Source organism: Eublepharis macularius, chromosome 14 (genome assembly GCF_028583425.1).
Source record: "Eublepharis macularius isolate TG4126 chromosome 14, MPM_Emac_v1.0, whole genome shotgun sequence".
Taxonomy (NCBI): Eukaryota; Metazoa; Chordata; class Lepidosauria; order Squamata; family Eublepharidae; genus Eublepharis; species Eublepharis macularius.
The window spans coordinates 37,664,974-37,678,088 of NC_072803.1; the positions used below are offsets into that span (position 1 = coordinate 37,664,974).

At 48.0% G+C, this 13,115-nt stretch overlaps 1 protein-coding gene across 1 annotated transcript in view; it reads right to left on the bottom strand.

Annotated features, from left to right (window-relative positions):
• ADD2 (adducin 2) overlaps positions 1–13,115 on the bottom strand; it is a 66,673-nt gene that overhangs the window by 19,882 nt on the left and 33,676 nt on the right. Inside the window, exons 2-4 of the mRNA XM_054997641.1 lie at positions 5,313–5,524; positions 2,240–2,375; positions 1,039–1,190 (exon numbers count right to left, since the gene is read on the bottom strand). Of these exons, the coding sequence (XP_054853616.1) occupies positions 1,039–1,190; positions 2,240–2,375; positions 5,313–5,495 (471 nt within the window). The 5' untranslated portion in view covers positions 5,496–5,524. The remainder of the gene's footprint in view (positions 1–1,038; positions 1,191–2,239; positions 2,376–5,312; positions 5,525–13,115) is intronic.

Genomic DNA, 13,115 nt, shown 5'->3' on the forward strand with positions numbered 1-13,115 from the left:
TTGAGACTAATACAAACGTATATAAACAGTACATTTGGAATTAATTTAAGACTTATACAAGCACTGCATTTAAAATTACATTAAACTAATAGAAAAATACATTCAAAGTTTGCCATAACTAAACATAATTGTATAATGGCTCTCCTTCCCCCTCCTTGGTTATTTATATAAACTGTAATAACTTTTTTGATTAATCATTTATTTCCTTATGTTTTATCTTATCTTTATACTGTTACCTTAATTAACGTTAATTTCTGCCTGAGTAGTCAAAAAAATCCTTCAATTTCCCCCAAAATTCAGCTATTGGTCTGTTAGGTAGATAAATAGTTAATTTGGCCATTGATGCATATTCATAAATCTTATCTATCCACTCTGACACATCAGGATATATATCTGTTTTCCATTTTGCTGCGTGTAATACTCTTGCTCTTCTAATGTTCTTAAGTGCTTTGGCACAATGTCATCTTTCAAAGCATCTGCGAACAAGATATCCCCAGTGCCTCCCTCCCGGTTGGCACATGGCGCGTTCCCATGTGCCTCCCCCATGTACACCCCCCAGCTCTTCACTAGATTCAACTGTTCGCCTTTGAGTTTCTCTGCATTTCAGTATCAGTGTTACCCTCTCTGGATTCTTAAATGGTTGCTACCTACCTAAGGGGATGAGGTAAAAAGAGACAAGGTAGAATCAGGGCTTTTTTTCAGCTGGAACGCGGTGGAACGGAGTTCCGGAACCTCTTGAAAATGGTCACATGGCTGGTGGCCCCGCCCCCTGATCTCCAGACAGAGGGGAGTTGAGATTGCCCTCTGCGCCACTCAGCGGCACGGAGGGCAATCTAAACTCCTCTCTGTCTGGAGATCAGGGGGCGGGGCCACCAGCCATGTGACCATTTTCAAGAGGTTCCAGAACTCCGTTCCACTGCGTTCCAGCTGAAAAAAAGCCCCGGGTAGAACCATTTTTAAAACCAGGATGGTTATGGAAATCAGATTTTATTCTGACCTGGCCACCAAGCTAGTTCTGAGCAGGGAGAGTTCTTTTACCGTGACGTAAGTGCTGCTCAGCTGCGCCCAGCCATAGAGGTCCAGCAGTCGGTAGACGCTGCCAACCTTGCAGCGCATGAGCCTTTCTCCTTTGGCCAGAGATGCAGAGTCGGTGCTGTGGAGGTCGTTGATGGGGGTCACTGTGGAGAGGTCTGCAGAAGAGAGTTAAGCAGGGGCTTGCCCTGAACGTGGTTGAATCATTTGTATGCAGCGCAGTTGGGGAATGTGGGAAATCCACACTGGGAAATCCAAAGGACATGATAAGGCTCCAGGGGTCTACACTTGGTAGAGCTGAACTAGGGCTTGCCTGATCCCGCAAGGCAAAAGTATCTGCCAGGCAATAACAGATAATTGGGAAGGGAACATGTAAAATGTGGCTTCTTGTGAATCCTTTTAGTTCCATTACCAGGCTAGTAAAACAGAAACCTAACTGCAAGCATATGCACACTCACGGCAAGGAGGAAGCAAAGAAGATTATTCCTTAATTAAGACTCTGCCCTTGCTAGTTCTGCTAAACCCCACTATGGCCATCATGGGGCAGCACAAGTAGTGCAACACAGCCTGGATGGAGCTTTCTGTCTAAAGTAGGAAGGATAAACATGCCTACCCTTAGAGGCCAGAATGGCTCTTGCTGTGTCGTGTCATGCCTACATTACTCAATTTGGATACCACTTGGATCAAAAGCAGTCAACAAAAGTAAAAGCACCCCACTTTAGCCTCAGAGCCCAAAGGGTGGGAAGAAGAAAGAAGCAGACAGTTAGGAATCATAGCTGGGGCAGCTGTGGAGCATGACTGGAATGCTCAGGGCAGGTGAGTGTCACAACTGGAAACCAAGCAATTATAGAAGCAAACTCCAAAATGGCCAATACGCCTAAAACTTCAAAACAGGGTTTAAAATGGTGATCCAGCACCAAACAAAAATACACCCACTTCTGGGGGATGTATGTTAGGGGAGGCCACACAGCGTATGTAGAAAAGAAAAGGCTGGGAATTGCCAGGCCTGCCACTGTGGTATGGTGGCCAGGAGGTTGGCATCTATTTCAGATACTCCCCTAACTGTGAGTGACAGGTAGCATAAAAGGGGACAGGGGAGAGCAAGAAGGTGGAACAGGAGAGAGGTGAGAACACAGAAGCCTTGACACTCCCAGGGGAGTGACCGAACATCTTTCAGTGGGTTTGCCTCCTCATGATGCCAACGTACTCAATGGTGATGTGGGGAAGACGGTGGGAGCAGTGCTGGCCATAAAGTCTGCAATCTGCCGAAGGGCCCAGATATTGGAGTTGTTTCCTTTCTTCATCTGCTCTTGGATGAGGCTCTCCAACTCCTCCCTGAAAGACTGAAAAACACCAGAGACCCCCTGAATGATCCAGGCTTCCATGGCTGGATTCCCTTTCTTTGGAGAACTTCTTTTTAAAAAGGCTTGTCCTACTGACATCAACAGCACTTAAGAGCAGAAAGGCAAAGGGTAGATGAGAGGCTCTCATACTCTAGCCCAGTGGTTTCCGAACTGTGGGTGCATTCCTCAGAATCTGATTGGGGATTCTCAGTAAGGAGACTGGCAATGGCCCACCGCAATTGGCCTTTCCCTGTAACATGCAGCTGCAGGGAGTTATTAGATATACTCTGGGTGCAATCTCTGTTCAAGATCAGAGAGAAGGCAAACAAGGAGGTCCAACAGGCCCGGCCAGCACCCTGCTTGAACAGAATATATGCCCCAGAACACTCTTCAGAATCCTCTGCAACATGCCAGCCATCTGCCAGAGGCAAGTCCATGTGGAAATGGTTCTCTGAAAAAGGAAAGTTTGAATGGAAAGGGACTTGTATCAGCCGTCTTCCACCTGTTTGCCTTTCACCGTCTCTGTTTGGTGTGCCTCCCTCACTGTTTGGCATACTCCTAGCCACAGTACAGGTATCAGACCTGGCCATGCAGTCTTGGAAACCAGCTATGGGTTTTCAGAAGCGTTTAAAAGATTCCTTCTTGCTTGGTAATTCTAGAGTGGTAGTTGTGTTAAGTCTGTAGCAGCAAAATAAAACTGGAGTCCAGTGGCTCCTTAAAGACTAAAAAAAAAAGTATTTGAGCATAAGCTTTAATGTGCCATTGTACTCCAGTTTTTCTTCCTTGAGACATCCTTTCTGGATGCTTCTAAAGTGCTAATCTGATGGGCTGCAAAAGCACCATCCAGATACACCCAAGGGATTTCCTTGAGGATTGAATGCAGCAGCATACCTGCTGCACCTACCTCTTTGGCTGAACTTCAGCTCGTAACAGGTACTTTATTCATTGGTTTTTACTGCATTCCCTGCAGGGAGCTCAGGATGACACACGTGGTTCCCTCTTGCTCATTTCATCCTCACAACGGCAACGTAACATACATTAAGCTGAGAAAGTGACTGGTCCACAGTCACTGTATATCTCTAGTCTAGAATATAACACAGACTCTGTTAGCACCACACTCAGAGCCAAGCTACAAGTGACGAATTACACTTGCCTGGCAAGTGAACAGACTCACGTGTATTCCTCCCTGTTCACTTGTGTTCCACTTGGTAGAAATCAAGTGGAGGGCAAGTGAACAGGGAGGAATCCATGTGAGTCTGTTCACTTGCCAGGCAAGTGTCATTCGTCACTTGTAGCTTGGCTCTCAGTTCACATGACAGCCCCACACATTCACTGAATGCATGGGGAGGGCAATTGCCTGGGTTGTCTGCAGCTGCAATTGTGCAAAGGAAGCGGCTGTGCAAGCTCTCCCTCCCCATGATTAGCAACACTGATCTGGGAACTCTGCTGATCACAGGGAGGGAGAAGTCACACCTGCAGATGACCAAGTGAATGAGCAGAGATGGGGGACAGACAGGGCATTTGCTCCCGCTTTCCCTCTCTAGGCGTTCAACACAGGGGTATTGTGTGCACCAAGTCTGTTAAGTGGGGGCTTGGCTGCCTTGGACATGACCATTCACCTCTGAGAATTATAAGGAAACGAGAGATCAGCAATGAAGTCTCTAGCACAGTAATTGGTCACACAATAGATCACATGGCAGTACCTTCCACACAGGGCTGCCAATCAGGGTCAGCAGGACAAAATTCTGGTACCAGCCTGAGGGCCCACAGAATAATGATGATGATGATAATAACAACAATAACAACAATATCATTTGATTTATATACCGCCCTTCAGGATGACTTAACACCCACTCAGAGCAGTTTACAAAGTATGTTACCATTATCCCCAAAACAAAACACCCTGTGAGGTGGGTGGGGCTGAGAGAGCTCCAGAGAGCCATGACTAGCCCAAGGTCACCCAGATGGCTTCAAGTGGAGGAGTGGGGGATCAAACCCGGCTCTCCAGATTAGAGTCCTGCGCTCTTAACCACTACACCGAACTGGCAGACAAGTCATGCAATTTGTTTTCATATGGTGCTTGGGTTGTGTCTAGAGGTGGAGGCCAGAGGGAATCTTGGTTCAGGGACTTATGGTGGGTCTCGGCAACTGTTGTATGCAGCGCCGGATCCAGGGTTGCCCACGCCCGGGGCAACCCTTGGCTGACTGTCTGACTTTGGTGATGTCATCACGCAGGGCAGACAGAAGCAGCGTGTGGGGCTGAGAAGTCACCCGCCCCATTCGCCTCCCCACAGGCGAATGGCACGGGGGGCCTTGCAGCCCCCCGTGCTGCTTTCGCCTGCTCCGCAGGACAGGGGGCAACTGGCTTGCCGCACACCCCCTGCTCTCCAGGGCAGGTGAAAGCAGTGCGGGAGGCTGCGAGGCCGCCCACACCATTCGCCTCCCCGCAGGCGAATGGCGCAGGCGGCCTCGCAGCCGCTCGCACTGCTTTCGCCTGCCCCGCAGGAGAGGACAGGGGGCAGCTGGCTTGCCGGGCACCCCCTGCCCTCCAGGGCAGGCAAAAGCAGCGTGGGGGGCTGCGAGGCTGCCCGCGGCATTCGCCTCCCCACAGGACAGGGGGCGGCCGGCTTGCCGCGCACCCCCTGCCCTGCAGGGCAGGCAAAAGGCAGCGCGGGGGGCTGTGAGGCTGCCCGTGCTGCCACCTGCATGCTCCGGCAGCTGGGAGATGCTCCCGGTGCCCCCTCCCTGGCGGCGCCGGGGGCAGACTACCCCCCTGCCCCCCCCTAGATCCAGCCCTGATTGTACGTCCAGGCTGGGCTTTTTATATTGCTTTGGGAAAAGTTAACTCTGCTGTTCTTGATAATTGTGCTTTTGTGCCACTCCTACCTGGCCAGCTTGTAGCTGGGTGTTCTCCACCATGAGGTGAAAGGTACTCACGGGGCTTTGCAGAATCATGGTGACCCGTTTTTTCTGTTCCATCAGGTTGAAATCCTGGCGGAGGTCAGCAGCCATATTCCTGATGCGCAAGTACTCGGGGTCATCTTCTGAGAACTGATCAAAGTAATGCTGACTTTGAGATGGTAAGGAGGAGACTTCCTCGGGGATGGTTTCGTTGCTCATTTTGTAATCTATAGTTTGCTTTTGGGGACCTGCAGGGAGACAGAAAGGCTCCATTGATAATTTCTCTCCAGTAGCGAAATGTTGTTAACATAGCAACACTCAAGTGGGAGGTGAGCAATCTTTGAGGAGGGAATTCAATGTGAAGCCCTAAATCACAGATGTTCTCCCATGCAAGTGAGGGGGAGGGAACACAGGACTGCACGGGGATAAGATTGCAGCATGGCAGGATCAACCCTTCCCCCTACCCCAGACACTAGGTGGCTCAGCCCTCACTGCCAGGTATCTCTGCACTGGGCTGTAGCATTTGTGTGTGCAAACCTCATCTGTTTATTAGAATGATGGATATTTGGCAAGGTGTGAATGGTGGACTGTGTATAGAGGAAGAGCTTGTATTATCACAGAGGCCCTTATAGGAACACAGCTTGCACACATTCCCCTCTTCCTGAGGTCCTGAGGCAAAAATTTGGCTTTTTCAAATATGGTAAGCAAGTGCACCCCCCAGGTGATCCCACAATGCACCTTTTTACTGCTTCCTCCTTCAGGAATAAATTGTAGCCATCAGGGCCAGTGCCAGAGTTTCTGGCACCTGAGGCCGGGGGCAGTTTCAGGGCTGTTGCCGCTCCGTGTGCGCATGCACACACACACCCAGACTGCTCAGTTGCCCCACACTGCCCTGGCCACCTGCCGCGCTTGGCCCACAGCTGTGTGCTGGTGGCAGCGGCGGTGGCAGCACAGGGCAACTTAGAGCTGGACCAAACGAGACGAGGGTCGCATAAGTTTTCTTGGAGGGATGAGACGGAATAATGACAGAAGAAATCAAAGGAGAAGGGAAAGGAGAAAGCGGGAAGGACCTAGAGAAACAGCTGCACCTCAGGGTGTGCACTTTGAATGAGCTGCTGAGGATGCAAATCCTTCTTCCAGGCACAAGCCCCCCTCCCCACCTCGATGTGAGGGCATCCTGGGAGAGAGCAGCAGCAGCCCACCCTGGAATGGTCTTTGGGTGCCCTCGCGTCCAGCAGGCTTGTGCCTGGAAGAAGGATTTGAGTCTTCAGCAGCTCATTCAAAGCGCACACCCTGAGGTGCATTCTCTAGGCCCTTCCCACTTTCTCCTTTCCCTTCCCCTTTGCTTTCTTTCAAAACAAACATCACTTTTCCTCCGCTCCTTTCCAGTTTGTGAGGCGACCGGCAGGAGATAGGGGGGAATGCTTGGCGTGCATGCATCCTCCCAGCCCTCCTGCTCAGTTGCTCCGTGGAGCGCGCCCCCACGCCCCCTCCAGCGCCTATGCGCTGGAGGCGATTGCCTGACTTGCCTCCATTGACGTGCCAGTCCTGGTAGCCATTTATAGATGGATACACCTGGAAAGATCTTCCACCATAAGGTCAAAGTCAGAAACCAAATTGTCAACCACAAAAAGATATTTTCCTTGGTGAATTGCACTTTCTCTTTTCCCATAGGAATTTATCTTCAAATCTAATGGCACATTTTTCCATCACGGCCCCTCCCCTTCCAATATTTGGCACTGAATTCAGTAAAAACAGCCGTTGCAGCACTGGGCGGGATTTCATACACATCCAAGATGACAAAAAGAGGGCACTGGCTTAGTCACAAGCAATTGCAGTTTTAAGGGCACCGAGCTGACAGAAAGCTCCTGCCTAAATTATACATTGCTGCTAATGTTCCTTGTTCTTACCAGTCATTAGAGCCCCCACGTTTAATTACGATCAGTGGGGCAGGCCTGCAATGTCTCCTGGATGCAAAGGCATGCCAGCATCTTGCTTCCAGCCCCAAAGGGTCCCCATAAGTAGAAGCTGGCACAAGGAACGGTCCCACACAAGACTCCCAAGACAATGTTTCCCAAGCACATGTTCTGCAAAACCCTGTGGTTCCACAGGACATTGTCAGTGGTTCTGTGAGAAATCTTGGAATAAATAAATAAGAAATAAATTTGAAATACCACAAAATACTCCAGATACTCCTAAAAATATCATGGTTATTAAGATTATATTTAGTTGTATTGTCTATATTCATTTCATATTGTTACCTAGCACTGACAATACAAATGACAATAATTTAGCAGTAATGGCATTGTGCTCCCCACCATCTTTTCTAGCCTGTAAACAAATTTCATAGGGAAAGGTTTCTTGGGATTTGAAAAATTAATTTAAGCATCAACTCCATTGAAAAAAGTTTGGGAAACGCTGCTCCAAGAATTGCAAGGAAGAGCTTGTCCGGCTGCCTGCAGTGAGGCAATCATGCAGGCAAACTCTTTTTTTAAAAGTTGGCTCTCCTGGGCACTGCGAGGTGTACTAACTTGCACTAACTTGTAGTGCAAAATTTCAATCCCTGGGACTCTGTTTGCTGAAGAACAAGCTTCTCCCGCTCCATCACATGGCAGTATTTTTACACATGGGATTAATATTTGTAGAAACATGAAACACCATTGGGTAGCACAACACTTAGAGCTGTGCCAACTTCCAAGAGGAACCTGGAGATCTGGTCTCCAGACAACAAAAATCTGTTCTGCTGGAGAAAATATCTGCTTTGGGGGGTGCACTTCATGGCATTAAAACCTGCTGAGGTCCCTTCCTCTCCCTGAAACACACCTTCTCCAGACTTCACCCCCAAATCTCCAGGAATTTCCTAACCCAGCAACCGTAATATTACTGCTAGCTATGAAAGATACACGAGGAAGGGGAAACTAGAGGAAAAGGGCACTTAATGAAAGGCTAGGGAGCTGCAACATTTTCAAGGTGTGACCTTCTAAGCATCAAGTACCCACTTAGGGTTCCTGAATTTAGGCAACAGGATCCTCCTCCTACCACCATGTTCCAAACCCCAATGCCACAAAGGCCTCTTCTGTCGTTTGCAAAACAGAATCACTTTTCAATTGCCTCCCACTTGCACAAAACAGTGGCATCATTCCTGTTGCCTAGTTACGCAGATGTATCAGCCACCTAAAAATAAAGATCTGCACTGAAATAAAGTGAGTTGGAAGCTAGAAGAGGCTTCCTGCAGAAGAAAAAGGGGCAATAGGAAAACAGCTCATTTAGGGCAAGGAACAAGGCTATTGATGGTGCTTCACCAGACTGGGTTAGATACCTGAGAACACCTAAGGGAGTGGCTTCTCACCAGCCCTTTGCAAAAGAGGGACCACAACACCCCCTTTTCATTCAGAATCTTCTCTGCCAAATATTCTCAGCAGTCCACCTGCATGGCTGCTCTGTAAGTGGGTGGAGAAACATTTGCATTAGATGCTGCCATATCAATGGTCTTCCAGAGATCCACCAAACAGTGCCTGCCAGGATGCTTTCTGGTGTCTGCTTGCTTTCCTGCCATCTCATGGCTGGTTGGAGAAGTGTGGAGGAGCGATAATGGTCAGTCAGTTCCACTAGGAAGCAGTGTGCATTATGTTGGTGCTACTTTAGAGGCAGACCTGGAAATTAATAGTGTCCTTAAGAGGCGAATAAGGAGATGAGAGAAGTAGAAAGTATTTTGGGGGTGTTCCTCATTGGGAGCCTAGCTCCTTCAGTATCATTTGATCTGTGGTCTGGTGCTTGCCTGCCTTCCTCTCTCCTCACAGGCTCATGCACTTCCCGTCTCCTCCCAGCTCCTTCGTCACCCTAGTGGTGCCTCCTCATTCATCCAGCTGTGGCCTACTCACTCACCTGCCCAGGGCTGTTACATGCCACTTCCACCCAACCTCTTCCCCCCACTATGCACTGCCACATTAGGAGAATGCCATCAGTCCTTGATCTGTTCTACTGCAATGGCTTCCTCACCTCATGAAAAACAAGGATGAGGGTACTAGTCTCCAGCTCTGAAGAAGGAAGGGGGCTTCTCCTTCACCTCACCTTGATTACAGCAGCCCAGCTTGCAAAATTATTGCCTGAGCTGAGGCAGATCTCATTTGCTTCCCGGGAGCAAGATGCCCTATTTGTCTCCCAAATTTCAAGGATCCATGTAAAAGAACCAATTACCTAGTTGCCAGATATGTGCAAAATGTAGAGGATTGTAATGGACTCATCTGGCCTGTGGTGCGTTCGGCTCTGAATGGGAAGAAGGAAAATGGATTAGCAGGGAGGGAGAAAAATACTAATGTATATTATAGTGTACTGATTTTCATGAGGAAAAAACCAGTCATAGCGGCCATTTTTTTGGTGGTACCTTCCATTACCCCTCTCAAAACTCCAAAAGTGTCTATAGGGACAATAGGGTAGGCAACTCCACAGATTATGGACATCCCAATGATTCTGGGGCAGAATAAGTAGATCATCGATGGCAGTATAATTGTAGAATCTTGTCAATTTAGAGAAAATATTATCATTACATTTGGAATTGGGAAGCAGGCCTCAAAAGCTTAGTGGTCATTATTGCCACTCCATTTCAGAGTGGATCTGGCCTGCAAAATAGCCTCATTATGCATTACATTTTTTTCCCAAAAGCAACTTATCTTCCTTTCGTTTAAAAGTACTGTTACGGTTCTTTGTCACTTCCAGTAACTAAAATTGGGGTCTTGGCATCCCATGCTACTCTTGCCAAAAATATGAACAAGTTGCATCCACAGTAGTCTTCTTATGAGCTAAGAACAAATGCCTTAGAGTGCACCTTTCAAAGCACTATTTCCTCCAGGGGAACTTCTCTCTGTTGTATGGAGATCAGCTGTAATTGTGGGAAATATCCAGCCACCACCTGGAGGCTGCCAAGCCTTTAAAGGCCTGTTTCTATTCTAAAAAAAAAAAAGGTAGTTGCATGATTGGGAGGGCTTCTTCTTCTTCTTCTAACACTGCAGTTTTGTACCACAAAAAAGATGTCAGCAGCTTTTGTACTTCTTGGGGGGTTGTAAGAAGCTTACAGAGAGGGAGAACTTTCCTCTTTTTATACCCCCTCCTTGCAGACAAGGAGAAGAAGACAGTCACCGCTGAGCTGGTTGAGATTTGCTTGGTGGAGGATGTGTTGATAGAGACCGGGCAATATCCACCACACCAGTCACTTGACATACGAGGCTGGCCCAAACATAACAGACAAACCACATTGCCAAAATTCCTGGGGGCACCACCTGCCGTAGTTGAGTAAATACATGTACAAAAAGCAGTTTAGCAGCTCTTCAGCTGGACAATGCTCCCTGTATGGCGGGAGATCCATCCTCTGCTCAGGCCATTGGCACAGTTGAAAAGGAAGTAAAGGGAATGGTGTTTTACAATAATAGTATCCTTTTGAATTGTTAATCATGAAATGTTATACTACCCAATGGTAGAGTACTTCAGTTCACAGAGGTCAGTAGAAAAGTGGACAGCCCTGCCCATAATGCACACTTCTAACCCCCACCCTAAAAAACAAAAACACCCTGCATCCAAGCCAGCAGAACCATTAGAAGCTTTTACACAATAGGGACTAGAAGGAAGAATTGTCTCTGCAAATACCCTGTTTTGTGTTGCCATTGCAATAGAGCTGCATGAGCACATTTTTACAGGCACAGATAACTTTTAGTTTGGTTGGCTGCCTTCCTGTCCACAGACAGCTTGCTATACATTACTAGTTCAAATCTGCTCTCAAGACTGCCAGTGCCTAATATGCAGCAGGCAGATCCCAGCTGCCAAATGACAGCCCACCCATTTTCAAGGCATGATGGGAACGAGGGACTAATGCATAGGAAAGCTGGCAGTCTCATTCATCATATATGGGATGACTATTAGAGTAATAGCCATCCTGGACGGAAAAGCTGTAGGCAGGAAGAGAGAGGGCTGGTAGGGCTTTGAGAAACCTCAGGATAGGAGACAGTTGGAGGAAAGGGCTTGGTAACCTTTCCGGTAGCCAGAGATCAGGGTTTTTACTTTCTCCCAAGGACTAGCAGAGTACGAACAAATGAAAGGCAAGAGATGCAAATTTTTCAAACTTACCCAAATTGTATTAATCAGATTTTCTTGGTGCAATATGTAATTTTTTTTAAGTGCTAAGGACAAATGGCCCTGCCTCTATATTAAGGTTGCCAACTCCAGGTTGGGAAATTCCTGGAGATTTAGAGGTGCATCTTAGGGGTGGTGGGATTTGGGGAGCAGATGGACATCAGTGAGGTATAATGCCATAGAGTCCACCCTCCAGAGCAGCCATTTTCTCTAGTCTGGAGATAGGTTCTAATTCTGGGAGATCTCCAGTTGCCATCTGGAGATCAGCAACCTCACTATAGACATTACGTTATAATCCACTCTTTCCTCCATAGGTATATGTTGCTTTCCACCCCTCCATTTTATCTTAACAACCACCCTATGAGGTAGACTGACAAACAGTGACTCATCTGAGATTACCAGATGAGCTTCAAGGTTAAGTAGAGTTGAAAATAGGTCTCCCTAGTACCAGTGCGACACTAACCAGTACACAACACTAACTCTGTGGTCAGCTTTAATAGTGTTTTGCTGAGGCGCAGCATCCATCTTCGCAGGGACTCCTGCGCCCAAACCAGGAATTTGGCCTAGGGAGCAGCCCGGGACAGTGTGTTCTCAGGCTCTGAAAGGGGCATGTGTACAGCCCCTTTAACTGGCATATAGGATGGCTCCTTTGGTTTGGTCAGGCCTTTTATAAAAACTTGGTAGACTTACTCTCATGTTCCTGCCTGATCTACAGAGCAAAGACCTATATATGCCTGGCACAGCAACTAGCCTCAGAGATTCTGGTCTTGAAAACACACACTTCACGTACAGCTACTCCACAGCCCCAGCCTTGACCACACACACATCATGTTGGACTGGTTCAGTTCCTTTTGACTTTTCCATTGAAGTTCTTCAAGTGCTCCTAACTGGAAAAGAGTGATTAACTGGTATCCAATGGGCTTCCTTCTCACCAGCCTGTTGCCTTGGACTGCTGGAATATTGTCAGCTACCCAGTTTTGAAGACGGGAACCCGATGCCTACACTCTTGCTGCTGTATGATATACAAAGGGGCCATTGTCTGCATCCATTCAGGGTCAAGGATCCCAAATCAATAGGCATCTGTGCATTGCTTTAAAAAAAGAATACACAGATGGGAGCCATGAACGGAAGACAATGAGACAGATAATGAAAAAAACCTCACCACAGTACGGACGTTTGCAATGGCAGCACATTAAAGCAGTGCCAGTTTAGAGCAGCCTGGTTCCATGGGACACATTCGCTCCGGCATATAGTGCTTTGGAACTCAAATAATGCCAGGTGGCAGGCATTAGCTGGATCATCTTTGATACACCAGAACTGTCCATTTGAGGGAGGACTTAAGTTTTTACAGGAAAGGAGGAGGGGGAGAAGGCAGACAATGGTAGATTAATGAGAACTTAGAAAGCCTCTTGGAGAATCACCTGCCCCTAGGCATCAGCTCTTCTCAGCTGCTTCACTATTCTTTCTATGCAATACATCATGGACTTTTGGAAAACCAGGGCTTTTTTCCCAGCAGGAACGCGGTGGAACGGAGTTCCAGAACCTCTTGAAATGGTCACATGGCTGGTGGCCCCGCCCCCTGATCTCCAGACAGAGGGGAGTTGAGATTGCCCTCCGTGCCGCTCCAGCGGCACGGAGGGCAATCTCAACTCCCCTCTGTCTGGAGATCAGGGGGCGGGGCCGCCAGCCATGTGACCATTTTTGCCAAGGGCAACC